General features: G+C 47.6%; 1 protein-coding gene across 1 annotated transcript in view; it reads right to left on the reverse strand.

Moving 5' to 3' along the window:
- Positions 1-21,781, reverse strand: part of UTP6 (UTP6 small subunit processome component) — a 357,262-nt gene that overhangs the window by 254,880 nt on the left and 80,601 nt on the right. Inside the window, exon 9 of the mRNA XM_085617191.1 lies at positions 3,554-3,635. Coding sequence (XP_085473317.1) covers positions 3,554-3,635 — 82 coding nt within the window. The remainder of the gene's footprint in view (positions 1-3,553; positions 3,636-21,781) is intronic.

The following is a 21,781-nucleotide window of genomic DNA, read 5'->3' on the forward strand; positions in this document are numbered from 1 at the left end:
TCTACCAGGGGTGGGAAAAGGTTGCAAGACTTCCTGCACAAGTGGGGAGAGATTACACAAGACGCTTAGGTTCTACAGATGGTCACAGAATTCCACGGCACACCACGCCAACCTTCTCGACCTTTGATCTTCTTCTAGTAGTACAGGTGGCAGAACTCCTCCAAAAAGGGGCCATTGTTCCGGTCTCCCCTCATCCCAGAGGCTTCCTGGTCGAAAAGAAAGACAAGACTTTCAGGCCAGTGATCAATCTGCGGGATATCAATCAGTGGGTGGTGTACCACCATTTCAAAATGGAAGGGATCCACCTTCTCAGGGATGTCCTTTTACCAGGCTACTGGATGGTAGGGCTAAACCTGAAGGATGCCTATCTGACAGTGCCGATCTTCCCCTCCCCCCACAGACGCTTCCTCCAATTTCAATGAAGGAACCGGTTTTACAAGTTCACTTGTCTTCCGTTCGGTCTGTCCTCAGCACCTTGGTGTCTTACCAAGCTGTTGAGACCAATCATGGAATGGCTCCGCGCACGGGGTGTACGCCTCATAGTCTACCTCGACGACATCCTCCTCATGCACCAAGAGGAGGCGGTGTTCCTCTTCCAGCTTCAGATGACTCAAACTCTCCTACAGGATCTGGGATTTATCTAACAATCTGAAATAGGTGTTCACTCCAGCGCAATGCTTGACCTTCCTAGGGTTCAAAGTCGACACTGTGCAACTAGCCTGCGATTGCCCCAGCCAAAAATACGTTTGATTCGCAGGGAACTACGCAGTACTTTGGCGAAAGGCACATTCTTCCTGCGGCACTTGACTCGGATCGTCAGCCTCTTGTCGTCCTCGATCCAGGCGATCTTACACTTGCCCCTTCATTATCGGGCCCTTCAACGCCTGAAAACTCAACATTTACACCGGGGCCTAACTTACACACAGCAAGTTGCCCTCTCTCCAGAGGCCCGCTCAGAGTTACTTAGGTGGTTGGAGCACATGCAAGTATGGAACGGGAGGGCCATTTTCGGCTCCAGAGCTGGTGATCGGGTCAGACGACAGCCGCCTTCGATGGGACACTCGTTGTGGGGACGTTACCATGGGCGGTCACTAGTCAGAAAATGAGTCTCTCCACATCAATTATTTAGAACTCTTGGCGGGTTCTTTCGCAATCCAGAGCCTAGCGCCCAACAAGGCATCTTGCACCATTCTTCTAAAGATGGACAATATCTCCACAGTGAGATACAATAATCGTCTGGGGGGCACAAGATCCAAGGTTCCTGTGGATCTGGCCGAGTACTTTTGGAACTATTGCCTCAGTCACAATCTGTCCGTCATGGCGGAATATCTTCCAGGGATCCTCAATCAGACAGCGGACTGGCACTCCAGACACCTGCAGGATTTCAGTGCCTGTTAATTAGATCCCCTGATCTTTCGGAAACTCATGGGACATGAAGGCTCATGTCAAGTGGATCTCTTCGCCTCGCGCCTCAATCACCAACTACCTTGCTTCTTCAGCTGGAGACCAGATCCACTTGCAGAGGTGACAAATGCGTTTCTACAGGACTGGACTCCATTTCAGAGGTATGAATTTCCTCCCTTCTTCTAGGATTCCCAGGCTCAGAGCACTAATCAGGAGTCAGAAAGCAGAAGTGATCCTGGTGATGCAGCTCTGGAAATCCTAGTCTGGTTTCCAGTTCCACTGGAACTTTCTACAGATTTTCCAATCCGACTACCCCAGACTCCTTTTTTGCTGACTAGCTCGAACAGCAAGTTGCAACCTCTGGTTCAAGAGGGGACCTGGATCCTCAAGGCCTGGAATATTACAGGGGTCGTTGGAAAATCCCAGGCCTTTTGGCAAGGGCTTCCTCGCTTATCAGAAAAGTATGGGCAGAGTCTAAGATCAAACTATACAAATCAGCTTGGCACAAGTGGTCACGTTAGTGTCTGCGACGGGGTTACAATACCGTGGGGGCGGATGTAGTTCACATTGAGAATTATTTATCCGACTTGACCGAGAAAGGCCTAGCTTACCATTCTATTAATGCCAGTCGGTTCGCAATCTTGGCAGGACATGTCCCTCTACATGAGATACCTGTGGGAGAGCATCCCTTGGTTTGTAGATTGATGAGGGGTATTCGATTGTCTTTTCCTCCACATCCAAAGTATTCTTCCTTATGGGATGTATACATTGTCCTCAGACTTTTCCAGTCCTGGCAGGTTAACCGATATCTTTCACGGAAAGAACGAACGGGAAAGCTGGCCATGCTTTTTTGCCTGATCTCTTGTAAACAGGTTTCAGATTTAGAGCACTAGAAATATCTGTTCGTATTTTCACGCCGGAAGGTGTGTCCTTTACAATTGGCCAATGGACAAAATACAGTAATAGGGTGGTTCATTATCTGGCGTTTCCTGATCACCCTAAATTGTGTGTGGAATGTTGTCTCTAGGCTTTTGTGGAAATGACCGAAGAGTATCGCCTTCATGGGACCTCCCAACTTTTTCTTTAATTAAACAAACCTTTCAAATTGGCCTCTTCCGCTACGATTGCACAATGGGTGCGATGTATACTGCAGGAAGCTGGAATAGATACATCAACCTTTGCCGCACCCTGCAAGGGGTGCCATGGCATCAAAAGCATTTTCACTAGAGAGTCGTCAAGAGGACATCCTCAGAGCAGCGGATTGGTCCTCTGAATCAGTTTTTAAGGCTTTCTATTTCAAGCCTATCTCAGGCTTGGCCTCACTGGTGGTCAATCAGCTTTGAACTAGCATAATCCGAGCATCTGGTCATGACATAGAATATAACATTTGCTAGCCATCATGAAGTAAAGTTTCAATTCTATTACGAACGCGGAGGTGAGGATTATTCACCCCCCAATGGATCTTGCCTGTTTGTACCTTCCCTGGGCATCTACGCTATCGACTATTGGATAAGTATATCTCTCTTTCGCAAGATCACATGGCTTACGTTGGTTATTGATCAGGATGTATTTTTTTCTCAGATGTGTTTGAGACGCTCCTTTTGTGTCACTGTCTCTAATGTATAGATTTGTTCTTAATTTGCACTGTGGTTGTATGTTCTGTTGGCTTTTCTGTTTTTTCTGACACAGTCTCTCTTGCCTTCGCAGGATTGAATCAGAAGCAAGATTATTAACCGGAAAACAGGATAACTTTAGTTTCGCCCGAAGAAAGAAGAAGTGCTGTTCCTTGCTACTGTTTATATGTGACACTCTATGGTTGTTACTGGTTTCCTTATACAAAGACTGATGGGATTTGTAGTCTTTTCTGTATTTGACATGTTGATAAGGCTGCTGAGCGGAAAATAAAGGAAGAGATAAGCATAATCCTCACCTCTGCGTCCTTAATAGAATTGAAACTTTCCTTCACGATAGCAAGGAAATGTTATATTTATCTGTACACGAACATTAACGAATATACCATAGAAAATAGTTTAGGATAATCACAAAAAATAAAAAATAAAAGGGGTCATGAGATAATCTATGTACACTAACCATATGAAATTGCAAAAACATTTTCAAAACGTTAAGATTCAAGAGAAAGATACTGTACCTTTAATTTTCTGAATAGCATCTTTGTAAATTATACGAGCCAATCCACCATTTAGGATCTCTTCTGAATATTCTAGCTCTCCCTGAAAAGAATGTTGAAAATAAGATATAGATGTCATTAATTCGCAGTTTAATATCTCAGAACTATAAAGACAGTGGCAAAAAGCAGTGACAAAATCATTTGTTTTGGCTCTAGTATACCAAGAAGATCTTACCAATATACACTACTGTAGAAAATGTGCGCTTTCTGCAGGGTCGCCTTGGATTTTTGACTTTTTACTGGACTCTGTATTTTTGTGGCTGTAGAACTCTGCACTGCACTACTGATACCTGTGATAAAGTGCCTGTGCTCACCCTTTGAACATGGTGAAATTGGCATATTTAACTTACTTTTAAGTCCCTAGTATATGATACAAAGTGTACCCAGGGATTATAAGCTAATGGTCAGTGGTCGACCGCAGCACCAATTGTGCCACCCGGTGAAATAGAATATTTTCATAGGATCACACAATTTAGTCAAGCAGGGAAGCCAAGATTCATCTTCTGGTTTTACATTTTGCAATTTGGCAACGAGATGGGTATCTCTCTTTAACCCGTTTTACAGCAAATGTTAATGCTATATCTTTAATTCTTGGTGCATAAGGTTAGAGCATGTGTGACATGCATAAGCCACGTGAAAACTTGAAGAGTCCAAAAGAACCTAGAGCTGATCCAGGGACGTGCATCTGTCTTGAGCATTTATTCTCTTGGCCCCCTCTACATCACTTGTTCTCTTGAATTCAGCTGCACCAGCTAGTACAAGTCTCAATTACATCCTATGATCCGCGTGTGGCCACCTTGGGCACCTGAGTTGTGAGAAACCATCCTGAGAGAGGCCTCCCTCCTGATACCAGCAGAGGGAGTGATGATACCAGTCACTGCAAACAGCAACTGTCCCCCAATCCCTGAGCTGGCCAGGCAGCCTGGCTGACTAAGTTGAAACTCACTGACACGGTCTGCCATCTGACATTCGTCCTTCAGTGCCTCAGCTCAGACTCTGAGGTGGACTGGGTTCAGTCTTTCACCCTCCTCTTATTCTGCCTAACCAAAGACCATTCCTTATCACAGCAAGAAGTGACACTCTACTACCATGAGTAATGAGATTTTTTTTTAATTTTTAAAGAAATCATTTTATTATGGATTGGTGATCAGTTGGCCACATTACCATTACTACATGCAGCACACTTTGCATTGTGTGAGACCAGTGTGTAGGTCGAGTGCATCAAAGGCAGGTCATGTAGGTAAATCAAGCCAGTAGACCTGCAGGCTTGGTAACAAAATTAAGATTTCTCAAGGCCTAATCTTACAGACCACCCAGATATGTTAAGTTCTCAGAAGCATTCCTCTTGTGTACCAATTTACCGGAAAAAAGCATACTCTTGTTCAAGAAAACTTTGGGTACCCTAAATCTCAGGAGTCACCTATGCAACAGGCAGGGCTCCATGGTGGTTCAAACATGAGAACAACGTCAAAACAAAGCTTTTTATAGAGGGTGCATCAGGAAAAAAATAGGACACATCTGAGAAAGAAATGGAAGGGTTTTCTCTTCACTATGTGAAGGGCTCTCTCATCAGTATGTCTGGCACATGCTGGAGATCCTTCTCTCAACATAATCCTTCTTAACCCATTAGTCTCCAGCTCAACCCCTAGAGTATTAACATCACCTGTGTAGGGAAGGGGGAATAACAGACCTCCAAATAGCATAAAGAAACGACTCCGCAAGAAATCTGTATTACATTTCTCCCAAGTTGGATATATAAACTTCATTGGAGTTAAGCAGGGGCATAGACAGCTTCTGAAATACATATTATGAAGTTTAATATGAAATTCTTGATTTATACTGGTGAGATATTCTTCTCATGATACCTGTGAGAACTAAAAACTAAGTTTCAAATCTTTACATTATTTCTCAATTTTACAATACCCTTCTGACATTCTCAACGTTACGCATCTTCTCTGCCATTAGCTCTATGGTAAGGGTGAATAGTAATGTAAAAGGGGACCTTATATCTAGTTCCACTTTGAACCACTAGCAGCAGAGATGAGCTCCTATAGACTTGAATGCTTGCAGCAGGTTTATTTGTATCTAGCTAAAACCTATTTGTGACTGAAAACGTCTCCAGGATTCTGCCCAAGAATAGCCAAATGGATCGATCAAACACCTTCTAAATGTTTAGAGAATACAAGGCATTCTTCCATGTCTTATGGATATTATCCATCATGTGCAGTGTCTTTTCCGTTTGATCTCCACACCTTTTCCCAGTCAAAATATTCCAAATGGTCTGGGTCAAATCAGTCCCAAAAGGATAGGTCCCAACCTGGTGGTTAGAATCCCTTTAAGAGTAAGGAATTGATATTCAAAAGAAACAAGCATGTACAATGCAATAGGTCTCGCATTTACATGAGTTTGAGCTATTGGCATAGTAAATGACAATGCCTTTTGTGTTTTTTTAAACATAAATATGCTTGTTTTACTACCGATCAGTGGCAGATTCTCAAATAACTCACTAGTGCCAGCCTCTTACAGTGTTGTCCACACCTCCTACCAGGGTCAGATCCTAACATGCCTTACAAAGTGCACCAGTGCCAACTTCTCATTCTGCCACCACAATAAAGAACTTTTCAAAATTCATACCCCTGCATATCAAACCCACTTATGCAACTAAAAAACATTCATGCTACTTGTCCATTCAGTGATTGGCCTCTGGTTACGCACCTCCTAAAACGAGTTAAAACTTCGTGCCAATGATGATTGTAGGTTTGCTATAAATATTATGGCGGAAGTAAAGGCTGTGTAAAATCATTAACGACCTAAAATTGTTGCAAGTGATAAACAACTTGCATCCTTTCTGAAACAAAAACCTAAACTTTAACACCATCAAATCAGTCATCATCCTGAAATCATCTATACCACCAACGCCCCCCGACCTGAAATCTTAGCCACGGTGATTTACAGAGCTCACATCTATGGTTACAAAACATAGAACAAAGGCGCACATATGCCCAATGTGAGAAAGTGGCTCTGTATATACTGATCCCAAATATGTACAGGGTGTAGAGAGTCCACAGTCCCAAGAGGTTTGGCAGAGGCTAAAGTTAGATATAACCTTACTCTCTACAGTGGTAGCTTGGTCGAGCAGTGAGGCAGTATCAGAGGACAGTGTAAAGCATTTGTTGCACACACTCAGCCAGCAAATGGTCTCACACACAATAACAGAACTCTAGGCCAATGGTTTATATATAAAAAATATATGCTTGTTTTATTTTAGAACCAACAATAGGTATTAAAATATACTTTCTCAGAATGAGATGCTTTATATAAATACTTTTGCAATATGCAACTGACTTTTGTAGAAAGTTACAAGTGGTTGCATTAGGCAACACAATTTTAAACACAATAATGCATTGAGTTCAATGGAAGTTTCAAGTTATTTGCCACAAGTTGACACTTTCACAGCGAATGATTCCCTATGGCAGAAAATTCAAGTTGGAGCGTCTAGCATGTTCTTGTTACTTTTGTAATCCAGTACTGGGTGCCAAGACTCAGTACTGGGACCTTTATCCAAAACAGGTAAGTAATTACGTTTTCAGAAATATACGATTTTTAAAGAATATTTAAAGATTGCAGAAATTGACACTTAGAAGAAATTTCACAGAAAAACAGTCAATGATTTCCTATGGAAGAAAATTGGGTTACTTGTAAGTACAGTTGTAAGTATTTTTCAGAGTCAGTGCTGGGCACCAAGATACAGCACTGGGAGCTCACCTAAGAGCAGGTGAGTATTTTCGTTTTCGTTACTCGGCTGATTTTGGTGAATATTTTAAGTTTTGAAAAGTCCACACTTAAAAGAAATTTCAGGAAAAGCCAGTCAATGTTACCCAAGGGAGAAAATTGAGTTATCGGTTTAAAGGTAAGTACTCGACTGGCAGAGTTCAGGTTCTGGGCATAGACTCAGGGGTCTCCCAGGGTCAGGTAGGTACAGTTGGTTCACCCTCAGCGGCACAAGCGCGGCCGGGTGCAGAGAGAGTTAGGCCCAATGTTATCCTATGAGAGGTAGGGGGGCCTTGGTTGATGGCTGCTGACTAGCACGCCACGCGGCTGTGGGAGCTGGGCTCCTGGTCACTTACTCAGGGCAAGTGGAGAAGTAGATCGGTGTAGAGGATACACTGCCAGGGCCACTCGGGCGGCTGGGTGCAGGGTGCTTTTGAGCCTTCGGGCGCTCAATTGATTTCAATGTGAAATCTCCGGTTTAGAATAAGACTGCAAGCTCGGGGACGAAGATTCTTCAGGTGCCACCACCACGTCGAGAGGTAAGAAGGGTAGTTGGAGGATAGGTAGGTACCCTGGGATTGGGCACAGGGGTCCACAGGGTGCCGGGAAATCTTACCCTCTGTTGATCGCGGTTGGGGGGGGGGGGGGGGCACCTGGTTCTGAGGCTGCAGGCTTCTTCAGGAGTGTCGAGGGAGGTCCTTGGGTGCCGGACTCGGGGTCACAGTCGCCGTGGGGTCGTCCTCGTGGTCTTTGTTAACTCCGGCACAGGCCAGGCTTGGCGGGTGCAGAGTGTGAAGGGTTTGCGGTTCCGGGCTGCTGCCAGGGATTAGAAATAGATTTTGAGTGGAGCCTCTACTCATGGGAGTCCCAGGGGTTGAGAGCCAAAAGAGAGAGGGGTGTGTGTGTGTGTGTGTGTGCGTGTGTGTGCGTGTGTGTGTTTAGCAGATACAAGACTGACTGAAGCATTCAGATCTCGAGGGCCAAGGGCTATTCCCAGTCTGTCTTCCAATCTCGCATCAAAGCGGAAATGTGGCCACATGGCGAGCAATATGTTAACAATACATATGGGCCGCTTCTCGTAGCCCGGCAAATGAAAGTCACCTTCCACTCCTCACGGACGGCATGTCTCATCTCACAGGCGAGAAGTAACGCGAGACTACCAAGCCACGGGCAGCGCAAGAACGCACGAATACCGTGTCAAGCTATGGAGGAGAGCGAGCTTCATAGAATGGTGAGCATCCCTTTAATCATATATGGTGAGGTTATTTGCGAGCTTAAATCAAAATAAACCACAGACATGCCTATGGTTCAAGATTCCATCTAGGTAAAACTACTAACAGCTGTGGCGTTCATGTACTCACATGAAGTCCTCAGCCACATGTATTGTATTGTAATTGCATTTATATGGCGCTTACTACCCCTGACGAGGCGTCGAAGCGCTTTTTCGGCGAGTAGTACGCTACTCCGGAACCCATAAAAGATTAGTGCTAAATTAGTATAGTGCAGTGGTCAAAGTGAAAAAAAAAGGAGGGGAACTGGGGGCAGAGAATCAGAGGGTGGGAATAAACTGAGAATTGGGTCAGTGGGCGGAGTCAGAGGTGTGGCAAGAAAGAGTGACACATCACAATTTGCATAAATTGTTTGGCATTTCACTGGCAGTTATAGCTTATAATGTTAATTGGCCGCTAAAAGCATGTGCCGGAGTGAATGGGATCCCGTCTGATCTGAGAGCGTGAAGACAGTGACAGCTTTTCCTCGTGCTTACAGGTGTTAAATGCCACTATCCATTGAGAAGTTGATTAGTGCTCCCAATAGCGATCTGGTGTTAAGTTCCCACGAGTGTCAGCACACGTTCGTCAGACTGAAGAACACCCCAGTGTTTAGCCACGGTCGCAGCAGGCTGCTGGCACTGGTCACTCTCTCCACGGCATACTGTAATTCATACACTGTGCTTTTAAGTCGCCTTCGCGTCAGTATCCACTCTGCCACTGCACCCACACACTGCTGTTAATCAGCATTAAGTCCCGCTTCCACCAAAATTATGTTAATCAGCAGTAAGAAAAGTGTGCAGCAGGCTACACCGCAGTACTGAATCCAACAAACCACAGAATGCTTCACCTGATCAACTTCTGCTGCCTAAAGTAGCTATTAACTTTTCAGAGAGCTGATGGGGTTGGAACCGCGTAAGATGCTGACGCACCCTGGTCGTTCCGTTTAAAAGTAACTGAACTGAACTGAACCATGCTTTGTAATGGAAAGCTACAGCAAAGAAAGACGCTCTCGGCAGCTGTACTGTTGTTGCGTCGAAGTAGATAGGATGCAACTTCTGACTAAGATACGGTGCCACACAAGAAACAAAGAGTTCTTGCCCCCTCCCCCGGCTTTCCCACAAAGGGCCAACGAGGGAGTGCAGCGCACTTGCCATGTTGTTACCGGTGATTTACTGCATGTCAGCAGGCTGCCAGAGAAAGATAACGGATAAAAGACTCGGACTGTGTTTTCACAAAGAGAAAAAAAAACGCTCGCCCCCAGTTTTCATTCAGCCTCTTGTCTTTGCGTCTGGGCTGAGTGAAAACAGATGCGCTTGTCACGATGGGCGGCATCACAAAACTGCAAGGGCGGTAACACAAATGACGTCCAGCAAATCGAAAGTGAGAAAATAACAAATCACGTCGCAAGCGAATCAGAAACGATTTGGACACCGGGGCGTGGATTGAAGTCCCCTTCTTCATACTGTTTACTATAGCTCTTGCAGGCGAGGAACGCATACAAGCTCCGACGCCAGGCGAGACCTAAAAAGGACCAAAAAGGGGCGCATTGAGTGAGGTTCTTGCCTGGCTTGAGGATGACTGCCATCAAGGCTTCTGCCATGGAAGTTGTTGTGAAAGGAGCCGAGTAAGTGTGTCAAACTAGGAGCAAGAGCTGTGCAGAAGGTTCTACAGATTAGTGGCGATTTACTCAACTTAAGTTATACCCAAAATCATGTCAAGTCAAGTCAAGTCAAGTCAAGTCATAGAATTTGTATAGCGCACTACGTACCCAGAGGGTTTCAAGGCGCTTAGGAAGGGGAGGAGGGTTATTTGTCAAATATCCACGTTTTAAGCTGCTTTCTGAACGCTAGGTGGTTCTGGGTGAGGCGAAGGTAGGCGGGGAGTGAGTTCCATGTTTTAGCAGCCAGGTATGCAAAGGATCTGCCTCCCATGGTGGTCTTGTTGATGCGAGGTATAGTGGCGAGGGCTTGGCTGGAAGATCGTAGTTGGCGGGAGGGGGTGTAGAAGGACAGTCGAGAGTTGAGGCAATCTGGTCCGATGTCGTAGAGTGATTTGTGTGCGTGGGTAAGCAGTCGGAAGGTGATCCTCTTATTGACGGGTAGCCAGTGGAGGTCTTTAAGGTGATCAGAGAGGTGTTCGTTGCGAGGGATGTCTAATATGAGCCTGGCTGATGCGTTTTGGATTCGTTGGAGTTTCTTCTGGAGCTTTGCGGTAGTACTCGCGTAGAGGGTGTTTCCGTAGTCCAGTCGGCTCGTGACAAGAGCGTGGGTAACTGTTTTCCTTGTTTCGAGGGGGATCCAGCGAAATGTTTTTCTGAGCATGCGAAGAATGTTGAAGCAGGAAGAGGATACGGCGCTGACTTGTCTGTTCATTGAGAGTGAAGAATCCAGGATGACGCCTAGGTTCCGTGCGTGGTCTGTCGGGATGGGTGCTTTTCCGAGGGCTTCAGGCCACCAGGAATCGTCCCATGCAGAGGGGGATGTACCTAAGATGAGGACTTCAGTTTTGTCTGAGTTCAGTTTCAGACGGCTTTGTTTCATCCATTCGGCAACTTCTTTCATTCCTTCGTGTAGGTTAGTTTTGGCGGTGCTAGGGTCATTGGTGAGAGAAAGGATTAGTTGAGTGTCGTCCGCGTAGGAGATGATGTTGAGGTTGTGTCGGCGTGCGATGGCCGCGAGGGGGCTCATGTATACGTTGAAGAGGGTGGGACTGAGTGAGGATCCTTGAGGGACGCCGCAGATGACTTCAGAGGCCTCGGACTTGAATGGAGAAAGGCGGACTCTCTGGGTTCTTCCGGTGAGGAACGAGGTGATCCATTCAAGTGCTCTTCCTTGGATTCCGATGTTATTGAGGCGTTGTAGAAGGGTGCTGTGGCAGACTGTATCGAATGCTGCAGAGAGGTCGAGGAGGATGAGGGCGACTGTGTCTCCGTTGTCCAGTAGAGTTCGAATGTCGTCTGTTGCTGCGATGAGGGCGGTCTCAGTGCTGTGTTTGGCTCGGAAGCCGGACTGTGAGGAGTCGAGGGATTTGTTGGCTTCGAGGAAAGCGGCGAGCTGGTTGTTGACGGCTTTCTCGATGACTTTGGCCGGGAATGGAAGAAGCGAGATGGGGCGGTAATTTTTGAGTTCGGTGGGGTCCGCTGTTGGTTTTTTCAGAAGGGCAGTGAGTTCGGCGTGTTTCCAGTCTTCTGGGAAGGTAGCGGAGTTGAAGGAGCAGTTGATGACGTCTCGGAGGTGCGGTGCTATGACGGAGTCTGCTTTGTTGAAGATGTGGTGAGGGCATGGGTCTGTGGGGGATCCTGAGTGGATGGAATTCATCAGGCGGATGGTGTCCTCAGTGGAGATTGGGTTCCAAGCGTTAAGGGTGTTCACGGGGGGAAGGTGGTCAGCAGATGGTAGGGTGGGTTGGTTTCCGGGTTGGTTGTCAAAGCTGTTGTGGATGTCTGCAATCTTGTTGTGGAAAAAAGAGGCTAGGGAGTCGCAGAGGGTTTGAGAGGGGGTGATGTCGTTGGAGTTGGCCGAGGGATTGGAAAATTCCTTGACGATGTTGAAAAGTTCCTTGCTGTTGTGGGCGTTGTTGTCAAGTCGATCCTTGAAAGCTGTTTTCTTGGCTTTTCGGATCAGTTGGTGGTGGGTGCGGGTGGCGCTTTTGAAGGCGTCCTTGGTGCTGGTGGTTGGGTCTTTTTTCCAGGCCTTTTCAAGGGAGCGGCAGAGTTTCTTGGACTTCTTGAGATCATCGTTGAACCATGAGGCTTTCTTGCTGCCAGGTTTGCTTTGACGTTTTTTCAGTGGAGCTAAGGTGTCGGCGGTGTTGGATAACCATAGGGTGAGGTTGGCGGCGGCTTCGTTGGCGTTAGAAGAGAGGGCTGGGGAGTTTCGAAGGAGCGATGCGGAGATTTGGTCCGTGGTGATTTTGTTCCAGTTTCTTTGCAGGGTAGGTTGGGAGTGGATGATGGGTTTCGGCTTGTTGTAGATGAAGTGAACGCAGCTGTGGTCGGTCCAGAGGAGATCCGTAGTGTGGCAGAAGGAGATATGATTGCTGGATGTGAAGATGGGGTCGAGTGTGTGACCTGCGATGTGGGTGGGGGAAGTGACTAGTTGTTTAAGTCCGAGGTTGGCGAGGTTGTCCACGAGGGTGGAGGTGTTGTGGTCGTTGGTCTTTTCAAGGTGAAAGTTGAGGTCTCCCAGAAGGATGTAATCTTTGGAGGGGAGCGCGTGTGGGGTGATGAAGTCCGTGATGTCTTCACTGAATTTTGCGCGGGGTCCTGGTGGTCTGTAGAGGAGAGTGCCTCTGAGTGTTGTTTTGGGGTCGATGTGGATCTGGAAGTGAAGATGTTCGGAGTTGGCGAGATTGACGTCAGAGCTGGTTGAGATGCGGATAGATTTCTTGTGGACGATGGCGATTCCTCCTCCTGTGTGGCTGGTACGGTCTTTGCGGGTGATCTTATAGTCTTCAGGGATGGCAATGGTGATGTCTGGTGCGGAGGAAGCATTCATCCATGTTTCCGTAAGGAAGGCGATGTCCGGGGAAATGGTGTCTAGTAGATTCCATAGGTCAATGGCATGCCTATGGACCGATCGGGTGTTGAGAAGGATGCATTGTAGGTGGTTGGGGTCGGGAATCTGTGGTGTGGACGTAGCAGAGATGTTGTCGGTGCCGCTGAATTTGCAGGAGTAGCAGGAGAAAGGGCCATGGGTGTGTCCAGGAGCGGCAAGGACGCAGTTGGGGGCGCGACCGGGGTCGAGGGCTAGGAGGGAGGCGGCATCGTAGGTAATGCGGGAGGGCTGGGCAGCTCGAGGGGCAGGGGGTCTGGCGCTGGGCGCGGTCCAGGCGCGGACGGGCGTAGACGGGCTTACCTTTGGCGCACCTTCGGCGCGGGTTGGGCGCGGACGCTGCGCGTGGACGCTGCGCGCGGGAACTACTGTCATATATGGATAGCGGAGGGGGAGGGGCGAGGGCGGCTCAGCTGGGAGGCGTGGCGGGCTCAGGGGAACACAACAACAGCAGGATCAAAATGGAGGGGAGGTCAGAGCAGGGCGCCGGGGGAAATCACACACAACAATGCAATCAAAGCAATGTAAGCGCTGTGGGATAATAGCGCTATGAAATTACGAAGCTTACTAAAAATGGAGCTATGCAGATATCACAACTTGGTTACAATGCAGCAATACGATACCACGCTGTGAGGAGCAGCGAGGGGAGCGATCACTCAAGGCGGAAGCAGCGAGTGAATCACAGCGCTGCGAGGTTTGGGGAATGCTTTTGGGTGCTTGTGGGAGGGCGGCTCAGCTGGGAGGCGTGGCGGGCTCAGGGGAACACAACAACAGCAGGATCAAAATGGAGGGGAGGTCAGAGCAGGGCGCCGGGGGAAATCACACACAACAATGCAATCAAAGCAATGTAAGCGCTGTGGGATAATAGCGCTATGAAATTACGAAGCTTACTAAAAATGGAGCTATGCAGATATCACAACTTGGTTACAATGCAGCAATACGATACCACGCTGTGAGGAGCAGCGAGGGGAGCGATCACTCAAGGCGGAAGCAGCGAGTGAATCACAGCGCTGCGAGGTTTGGGGAATGCTTTTGGGTGCTTGTGGGAGGGCGGCTCAGCTGGGAGGCGTGGCGGGCTCAGGGGAACACAACAACAGCAGGATCAAAATGGAGGGGAGGTCAGAGCAGGGCGCCGGGGGAAATCACACACAACAATGCAATCAAAGCAATGTAAGCGCTGTGGGATAATAGCGCTATGAAATTACGAAGCTTACTAAAAATGGAGCTATGCAGATATCACAACTTGGTTACAATGCAGCAATACGATACCACGCTGTGAGGAGCAGCGAGGGGAGCGATCACTCAAGGCGGAAGCAGCGAGTGAATCACAGCGCTGCGAGGTTTGGGGAATGCTTTTGGGTGCTTGTGGGAGGGCGGCTCAGCTGGGAGGCGTGGCGGGCTCAGGGGAACACAACAACAGCAGGATCAAAATGGAGGGGAGGTCAGAGCAGGGCGCCGGGGGAAATCACACACAACAATGCAATCAAAGCAATGTAAGCGCTGTGGGATAATAGCGCTATGAAATTACGAAGCTTACTAAAAATGGAGCTATGCAGATATCACAACTTGGTTACAATGCAGCAATACGATACCACGCTGTGAGGAGCAGCGAGGGGAGCGATCACTCAAGGCGGAAGCAGCGAGTGAATCACAGCGCTGCGAGGTTTGGGGAATGCTTTTGGGTGCTTGTGGGAGGGCGGCTCAGCTGGGAGGCGTGGCGGGCTCAGGGGAACACAACAACAGCAGGATCAAAATGGAGGGGAGGTCAGAGCAGGGCGCCGGGGGAAATCACACACAACAATGCAATCAAAGCAATGTAAGCGCTGTGGGATAATAGCGCTATGAAATTACGAAGCTTACTAAAAATGGAGCTATGCAGATATCACAACTTGGTTACAATGCAGCAATACGATACCACGCTGTGAGGAGCAGCGAGGGGAGCGATCACTCAAGGCGGAAGCAGCGAGTGAATCACAGCGCTGCGAGGTTTGGGGAATGCTTTTGGGTGCTTGTGGGAGGGCGGCTCAGCTGGGAGGCGTGGCGGGCTCAGGGGAACACAACAACAGCAGGATCAAAATGGAGGGGAGGTCAGAGCAGGGCGCCGGGGGAAATCACACACAACAATGCAATCAAAGCAATGTAAGCGCTGTGGGATAATAGCGCTATGAAATTACGAAGCTTACTAAAAATGGAGCTATGCAGATATCACAACTTGGTTACAATGCAGCAATACGATACCACGCTGTGAGGAGCAGCGAGGGGAGCGATCACTCAAGGCGGAAGCAGCGAGTGAATCACAGCGCTGCGAGGTTTGGGGAATGCTTTTGGGTGCTTGTGGGAGGGCGGCTCAGCTGGGAGGCATGGCGGGCTCAGGGGAACACAACAACAGCAGGATCAAAATGGAGGGGAGGTCAGAGCAGGGCGCCGGGGGAAATCACACACAACAATGCAATCAAAGCAATGTAAGCGCTGTGGGATAATAGCGCTATGAAATTACGAAGCTTACTAAAAATGGAGCTATGCAGATATCACAACTTGGTTACAATGCAGCAATACGATACCACGCTGTGAGGAGCAGCGAGGGGAGCGATCACTCAAGGCGGAAGCATCTCCCTCATCTTACCGGATTGATCAATTTATTCTGCCTGTGCATTACAGGAGAGAATGGTCTGTACTCGCAAGTAATCCACATACATTTTTATATGAAGTGAGGACCTGTTCTGCCCGATATTCTCTACTACAGAAGGTCTTGAAGGCTTTGGTGATTTCAATATCATTCCGTTTCAACAGCTGATCTCCTGCCTTAATGGACTCCACCCTGTCCCATGTCATTTTTGCTTTTAATTCAAAAGGCATAATTTTCTCTGCTTCATTGGCCCCCTGCTGTTTGGTACTAAATAATGTGCATTCCACTTAGTTATTATCTGTAGGCCCTTCTTCCACCTGAAGTAGTGTCCATGCATGCCAAATCTTAATGGAACCAATCCTTTTAGGCAGGCCTTCAATTTAACACAGTTGGGCTACTAAGTGTTGTCTCATTTCATTTCTGGTCTTTTTCTGCAGAGCAGAGTCAAAGATGAAGTATCTTCTGATCACAGGCTAGCCCTTTTCAATCTTAGCCAGCATAAATTGACACAGTTCTGTATGTCTTCTTTAATGGCTTTCTCATATAATAAATTGACCATATATCTCCAGCTGCTGTTGGTGTGTGGGCGTGTTTAGAGGTGGAGAAAATTATATAACCGTGGCATGTTCGGAGGTCAATATGGCCGATGTTTGTAGTGTGTACGAGACTGAGCATGGCAGAGAACTCTAGGAAATCATTTAATCTGCCACACTAAGTGTTCCCTAGGTCTATACGAAGTAGGTATTCTCGAACCTCCCTCAAAATCTACATTTGGTCCCATCCATCACCACACTGACATTATCTCCTATAACCGTGCCATCTATCGCATCCTGTACGATCGCTGCAATGATTTCCTCAAGGAATCTATCCTGGCCAGTATTAAGAGCACAGACATTGGCTACAGCTAACTATCTTGAGCAGTAGAATCAAAGAGCTGCTCTTGCCACCCAGAATTACGTTTACCGCCTCACAATGAGTAACCAGAGACAATGAGAATGGTTATACTCCTCTCACCATTTTAGACTGTCAATAAGAGAAATACTGCCTTAGAAACCATTTTGATTTAAGTTAGAACAAATATTGTTTTATGCAGATGCGTTTACCTGAATTAAACAGATATCACCCTCCAAATCGTGTGGTACTTGAAGCACTGTTACTCATTTTGATGATGCATTCAGGCATTTACAGTTAAAGCAAACTAGCCTTTTTAAAGTGAGGTATTACTCTTGTATTGCTAAGGCCAGTGGACTGTATCAAGAGCATGAGGTTATGTTGGTCTTTGTAAACTATGATGCACATCAGAATTTTGTTCCCTGATTAAATATACTCCCTTCCAAACCCATCTAAAGCAAAACTCTAAATAATCATTCAACTAAACAGTACATCTAACACACAACTGAATGGGTGTATAAGATGGGGGATTCCTGTTCTAGCAAAATACACTCCTCCTCATTTACATGGAGCTTTTGGACCACCCCCGAGCACGCCTCTTTTCTGCCCTGGAATTAATCAATCAAGTTTTACCCTTAGACAGTGCTAGCATGTTCAACTGTGACCCACTTCATCCTGTGGATATGACTGAATCCCCCAAATTTTCTGGAGGGCTCGGACTACCTCCAACTGCTTTTAGGAATGGAGGTACACCTACTTTTGCTACTGCTATGTCAACAGGCATAGGTTTTCTCAGTTTCCAGCGTGGCTACTCTCTCTGCCAGGCAGGCTTCCTCTGTGATTTGGCCTTTTCCTGAGGATCCATAGGAAGAGGTCATATAGGGCGCATAGGGACCTCAGGGGTAGGTAACCCATTGGCTACTATCCTACACTTCCCTAACACCCCTAAATCCTGTATTTAGGGGAGCCCCTAGCACCAGAAAGACAGATCCTGCTGACCTGAAAGAAGACAGATGTGATGAGTCGCAATAACAGAAGAACCAGCAATAGACTTGGCGCCAACCCTGCTGGCCTGTCTGCAGACTTAGACAAATAAGCCAAAAGACAGATTGTCCTGCAGCTGCTGTGTCTCCAAAGTCTGGGAGAACTGTCAACACTTCGCCCGAGATCCAGGAACGCCCGTGAAACAGCAGAACTGCTCCCCTGCACCTTGCAGGTAGCAAGAAAGAACTGGGAGGCTCCAAGATTGCAAAAACCGGATTCCGGAAAGCACCACTGGACCTGAGCCGCCTAGCCTGAGCTGAAGTGGGCCAATGGTGCCAACGTGGTCCCCTGACCCTTCACACTCTAAGCCCACCTTGGGTTTCCCTGCTGTGAACCCTGCGGCCGCCTACAACCTGTTTGCAGACCCCCTCTACCGCTATCCGCTCCTAGTGACAAAAAGCCGACACCTAAGGACACCTCTGAACCTGTGGCCCGTGGAGAAGAGGACCAAAGGTGTCCCTACGTCCCCGAGCATCAGGAGGCCTGATCCCACTCTGTTAGTTTGGACCGACTGGCCTCCCAGCTGAAACCTGCAGCCTCTTTTCCCGAAGACCGTTCCCCATAGATTTATATTTTCATGTTTTTTACTTTATTTATGGATTTTTAAGGACAATACAAAAACAAAGACCCATCGGTATGGGCATACGGTACTACAGCACAGTAGTATAGGCCTGGAGAGCAATGACAATACCAGCAGATACAGTATTCAAAGCATAACATATGAGGGTGGAGCAAACAGATGAAGCAATGCAACAGTGTCAATTGGAGCAATCAAGGTTGCATAGCATTGTGGTAATCAGATTTCAACCGTAGATAAGTGAGGCTATTGATGGGAATCAGAGTCAACAGCGAATAGGTAGTCCTTGAGAGGCTGCCAAATATCTCTTGGCCATGAGGTAGGTGGTTGCAGCGTTGTATTTACTGCATAGGTGGAGTCGCAATAAATCCTACTGTTAAGTCAAGCCTTAACAGTTGGACGAGCCCCAGTGCACAGCTATCTCCCCTTTAGTCAGCAATAGTGCCATGGTCGTATATCTGCGAATCGATTTGGGAACATCAGCCAAGTAGCCCAAGAGCGCCATAAGGGACTCTAGTCTGGGTGGAACTCACTTCTGTCATTAAGGACAGGCGCTCAAATATTCCACCCCAATAATCCTCAATATGTGGACAAGTCCATGTCAGATGTGCAAATTCAGTTTCGGGGGTAGTAACTCGGGTCTCGCCATTAATTGGGGAAAGTCGCACCTATATGTTCTCAGTGGGGACACCCCTACCGTCCCGCGGGATTGCTCCATCCAGATCGCCCAGCGGGGCTTTCTGTACTTGGGGATATATATTTCCACAGACCCCTCTGTCCGATACGAGAAGAACCTCCTCCCTCCGCTGTCACGCTTGAGACGGGATGTTGCGGGTTGGAGGCGGCTACCGCTCTCCCTCCTAGGCCGTGCCGCATTGTTTAAAATGATGTCTCTTCCCCGGTTTCTCTACGCCTTACAGAACACCCTAGAGTTAGTTCCTGCCTGTTATTTTCGTGAGGTGGAGAGCCTCCAGCGTTCGCTGTTATGGGACGGTCGACCGCGTATAGCTATAGCAAAGTTGACCCTTCCATGGTATGACGGGGGGATAGCACTCCCTGACATCAGAAGATATTATTGGGCTACCCAATTGGGAGCGATCAACCATGGGGTTTACGGTCCGGCGTTGAACCCTGGGTTTGATATGGATCGGTGGCTGTTGCGCGGGGGTAATTACCTTAGGGCGCTGTATTCCAAATCATTGGATGGGTCCCTCACAGGACCGACCAAGACGGCAGTGCATGTGTGGAAGGCGGTTACAAACTCGTTGGGCTGGAAGGACAGACTTACCCAGGCTACTCCGCTTTTTGAATCCGATATACTAGGGAAATTATGGCACACGAAAGGGTTTGAGAAGTGGGACCTAATTGGGATTTCTAGAGTTGGGGATTTGCTGACTAAGGGTAAGGTGAAATCGTTTGAGACGCTGCAGACGGAGTACGAATTAGGGGGTACTGAATACTTTCGATATGCCCAGGTGCGTCACGCTCTGCTATCTGTTCGTGCCGAGGGGGAGGCCGTGCCTGAGTCTTCTCCTTTGGAGGATCGGATTCTGGATGGTCATATGCCGGAGAGTACAATCTCCTTGATTTACAGGAAGCTTGCAAATGTCCGGACCGACCTCCTCCTTGATGTGCGAGAACAATGGACTAGGGATGGTCTCGAACTGGACGATGAGGACTGGCAATATGCCGTCTCCTCTCCGAAGGAGGTTGCGATCCCGGCTAGACTGCGGCTGGTGCAGCTTAAGATACTTCACAGGGTTTATGTCACGGGGCCCCGCCTGATTCATATGGGTTTCTCTGACGATGGCTTATGCAAGAGAGGCTGTGGGATGTTGGGCACCTTTCTACACATTATTTGGGAGTGTGGGGAGATCGTAGAGTTCTGGAAACAAATTCATGATGTGATGGAAGAGGTCACGGGTATCGCACTCTTCCCGGAGGCAAGACGATGCCTGTTGAATGTCTGGGGCCCCACCGACTATGATGCCGCTCAGACCCAATGGGTGACTCTGGGGAATATGGTGGCGAAGCGAGATATTGCGCAGCTGTGGGGATCCCAGAGACCTCCCACCTTGGTAACATGGATGGAAAATATGGACTGGGGCATGTTCCGGGAGAAAACGGTGTACAGTGCCCGGGGTCGCCCTAAGAAGTGGCATAAGATATGGGGGCAATGGAACCATTATAGGGGAGATATTTGTGTGCCCCCGGTTGCTGAGATGCTCGATGTGCAACTTACCCCCTAGCTTTACTCCCAACTATATACGTAAACTGTTCATAACCTGGAGTCCGTACCCCTGCTTCCCCCTCACTTCTTTGGCGTGGTGTACCGCTCCGCTGATGGGAGTGGGACCTCGCCCCAGCTGAGAACTAGCGCATGCTTATTATATGCTTTGCCTTGCTCGTGTTTTTATTTTTTGGTTTACATTAAAACTAAACCTTTGTTACTCCTGATGTACGGATATGGACCTTCCTACGTATTGTTCCCATCGTGCTGCCGAACCTCCGGGATGTCGGCTGAATAGCTGTGTACCATGTTGACGTAAATAAAGGTTTTTATAAAAAAATAAAAAAATAAATCAGTTTCGGGAGCGCTGTTCTTTGGGCAATTGGAAGACCTAGTAGGATCTATTTTGGCAAGTGTGCTGGGGGTAACTTATGCCCGGTGCAGGAATTTGAACTGGAGCAGCTAGTGGCGAGGGTAAGGAGAAACTAGTTTAATCTGCACACAGCACTAGTACCAGTCTTTGTCAGTCAGGGTGCAGCCCAGGTCATTCCCCATTGTTCTCTTATCTTCTCGATCCCAATACATTATCATTGGGCCCCCAACACTGTATTGCACCACTGCACCCAGCCACACTAGTGCTGCTGGAGGTGACCTGCTGGTGCGGCCTTGGATCTTGCTCCATACTCACCTTAAGTCCTGGAGATTAGTCTCGTAAATCATTATACTCTACCTGTATTCCATATGTTTTATCCTCCTTTAGGATAACATTGCAGCTTCTGAAAAATGCACGAAGGCTCGATTTTGTAAATGTAAATATTTTCTATCTTGCAACGTACTTACCTGATCCTACTGATTCTGATGTGTGTATATATATATATATATATATATATATATATATATATATATATATATTTCAAATCAAAGAAGCAACAAAAACATTTTAACTCACCTGCCTGCCGCAGAACGAATTTCCACTATGACATCAGTGCGTGTGCCAAATTCCAATACCATCAGGTGAAAAACAGATTGGGACATCCAGAATACTCTTGTAAATACTGGCACAATGCATTGTGGGAGCAGTAGTACTGGGATCTGCAGTCACGTGATGCACTATGTGTAATAACTGTCCGAGCACACCTGGGCGTTTGCATTTCATGTCCGTGAGCAAGGCAAACTGTGCCGAAACGTTGGACGAAGAGAAAGCTGGCGCCTGTTATGTTGAAATA

Source organism: Triturus cristatus, chromosome 7 (assembly GCF_964204655.1).
Source record: "Triturus cristatus chromosome 7, aTriCri1.1, whole genome shotgun sequence".
Taxonomy (NCBI): Eukaryota; Metazoa; Chordata; class Amphibia; order Caudata; family Salamandridae; genus Triturus; species Triturus cristatus.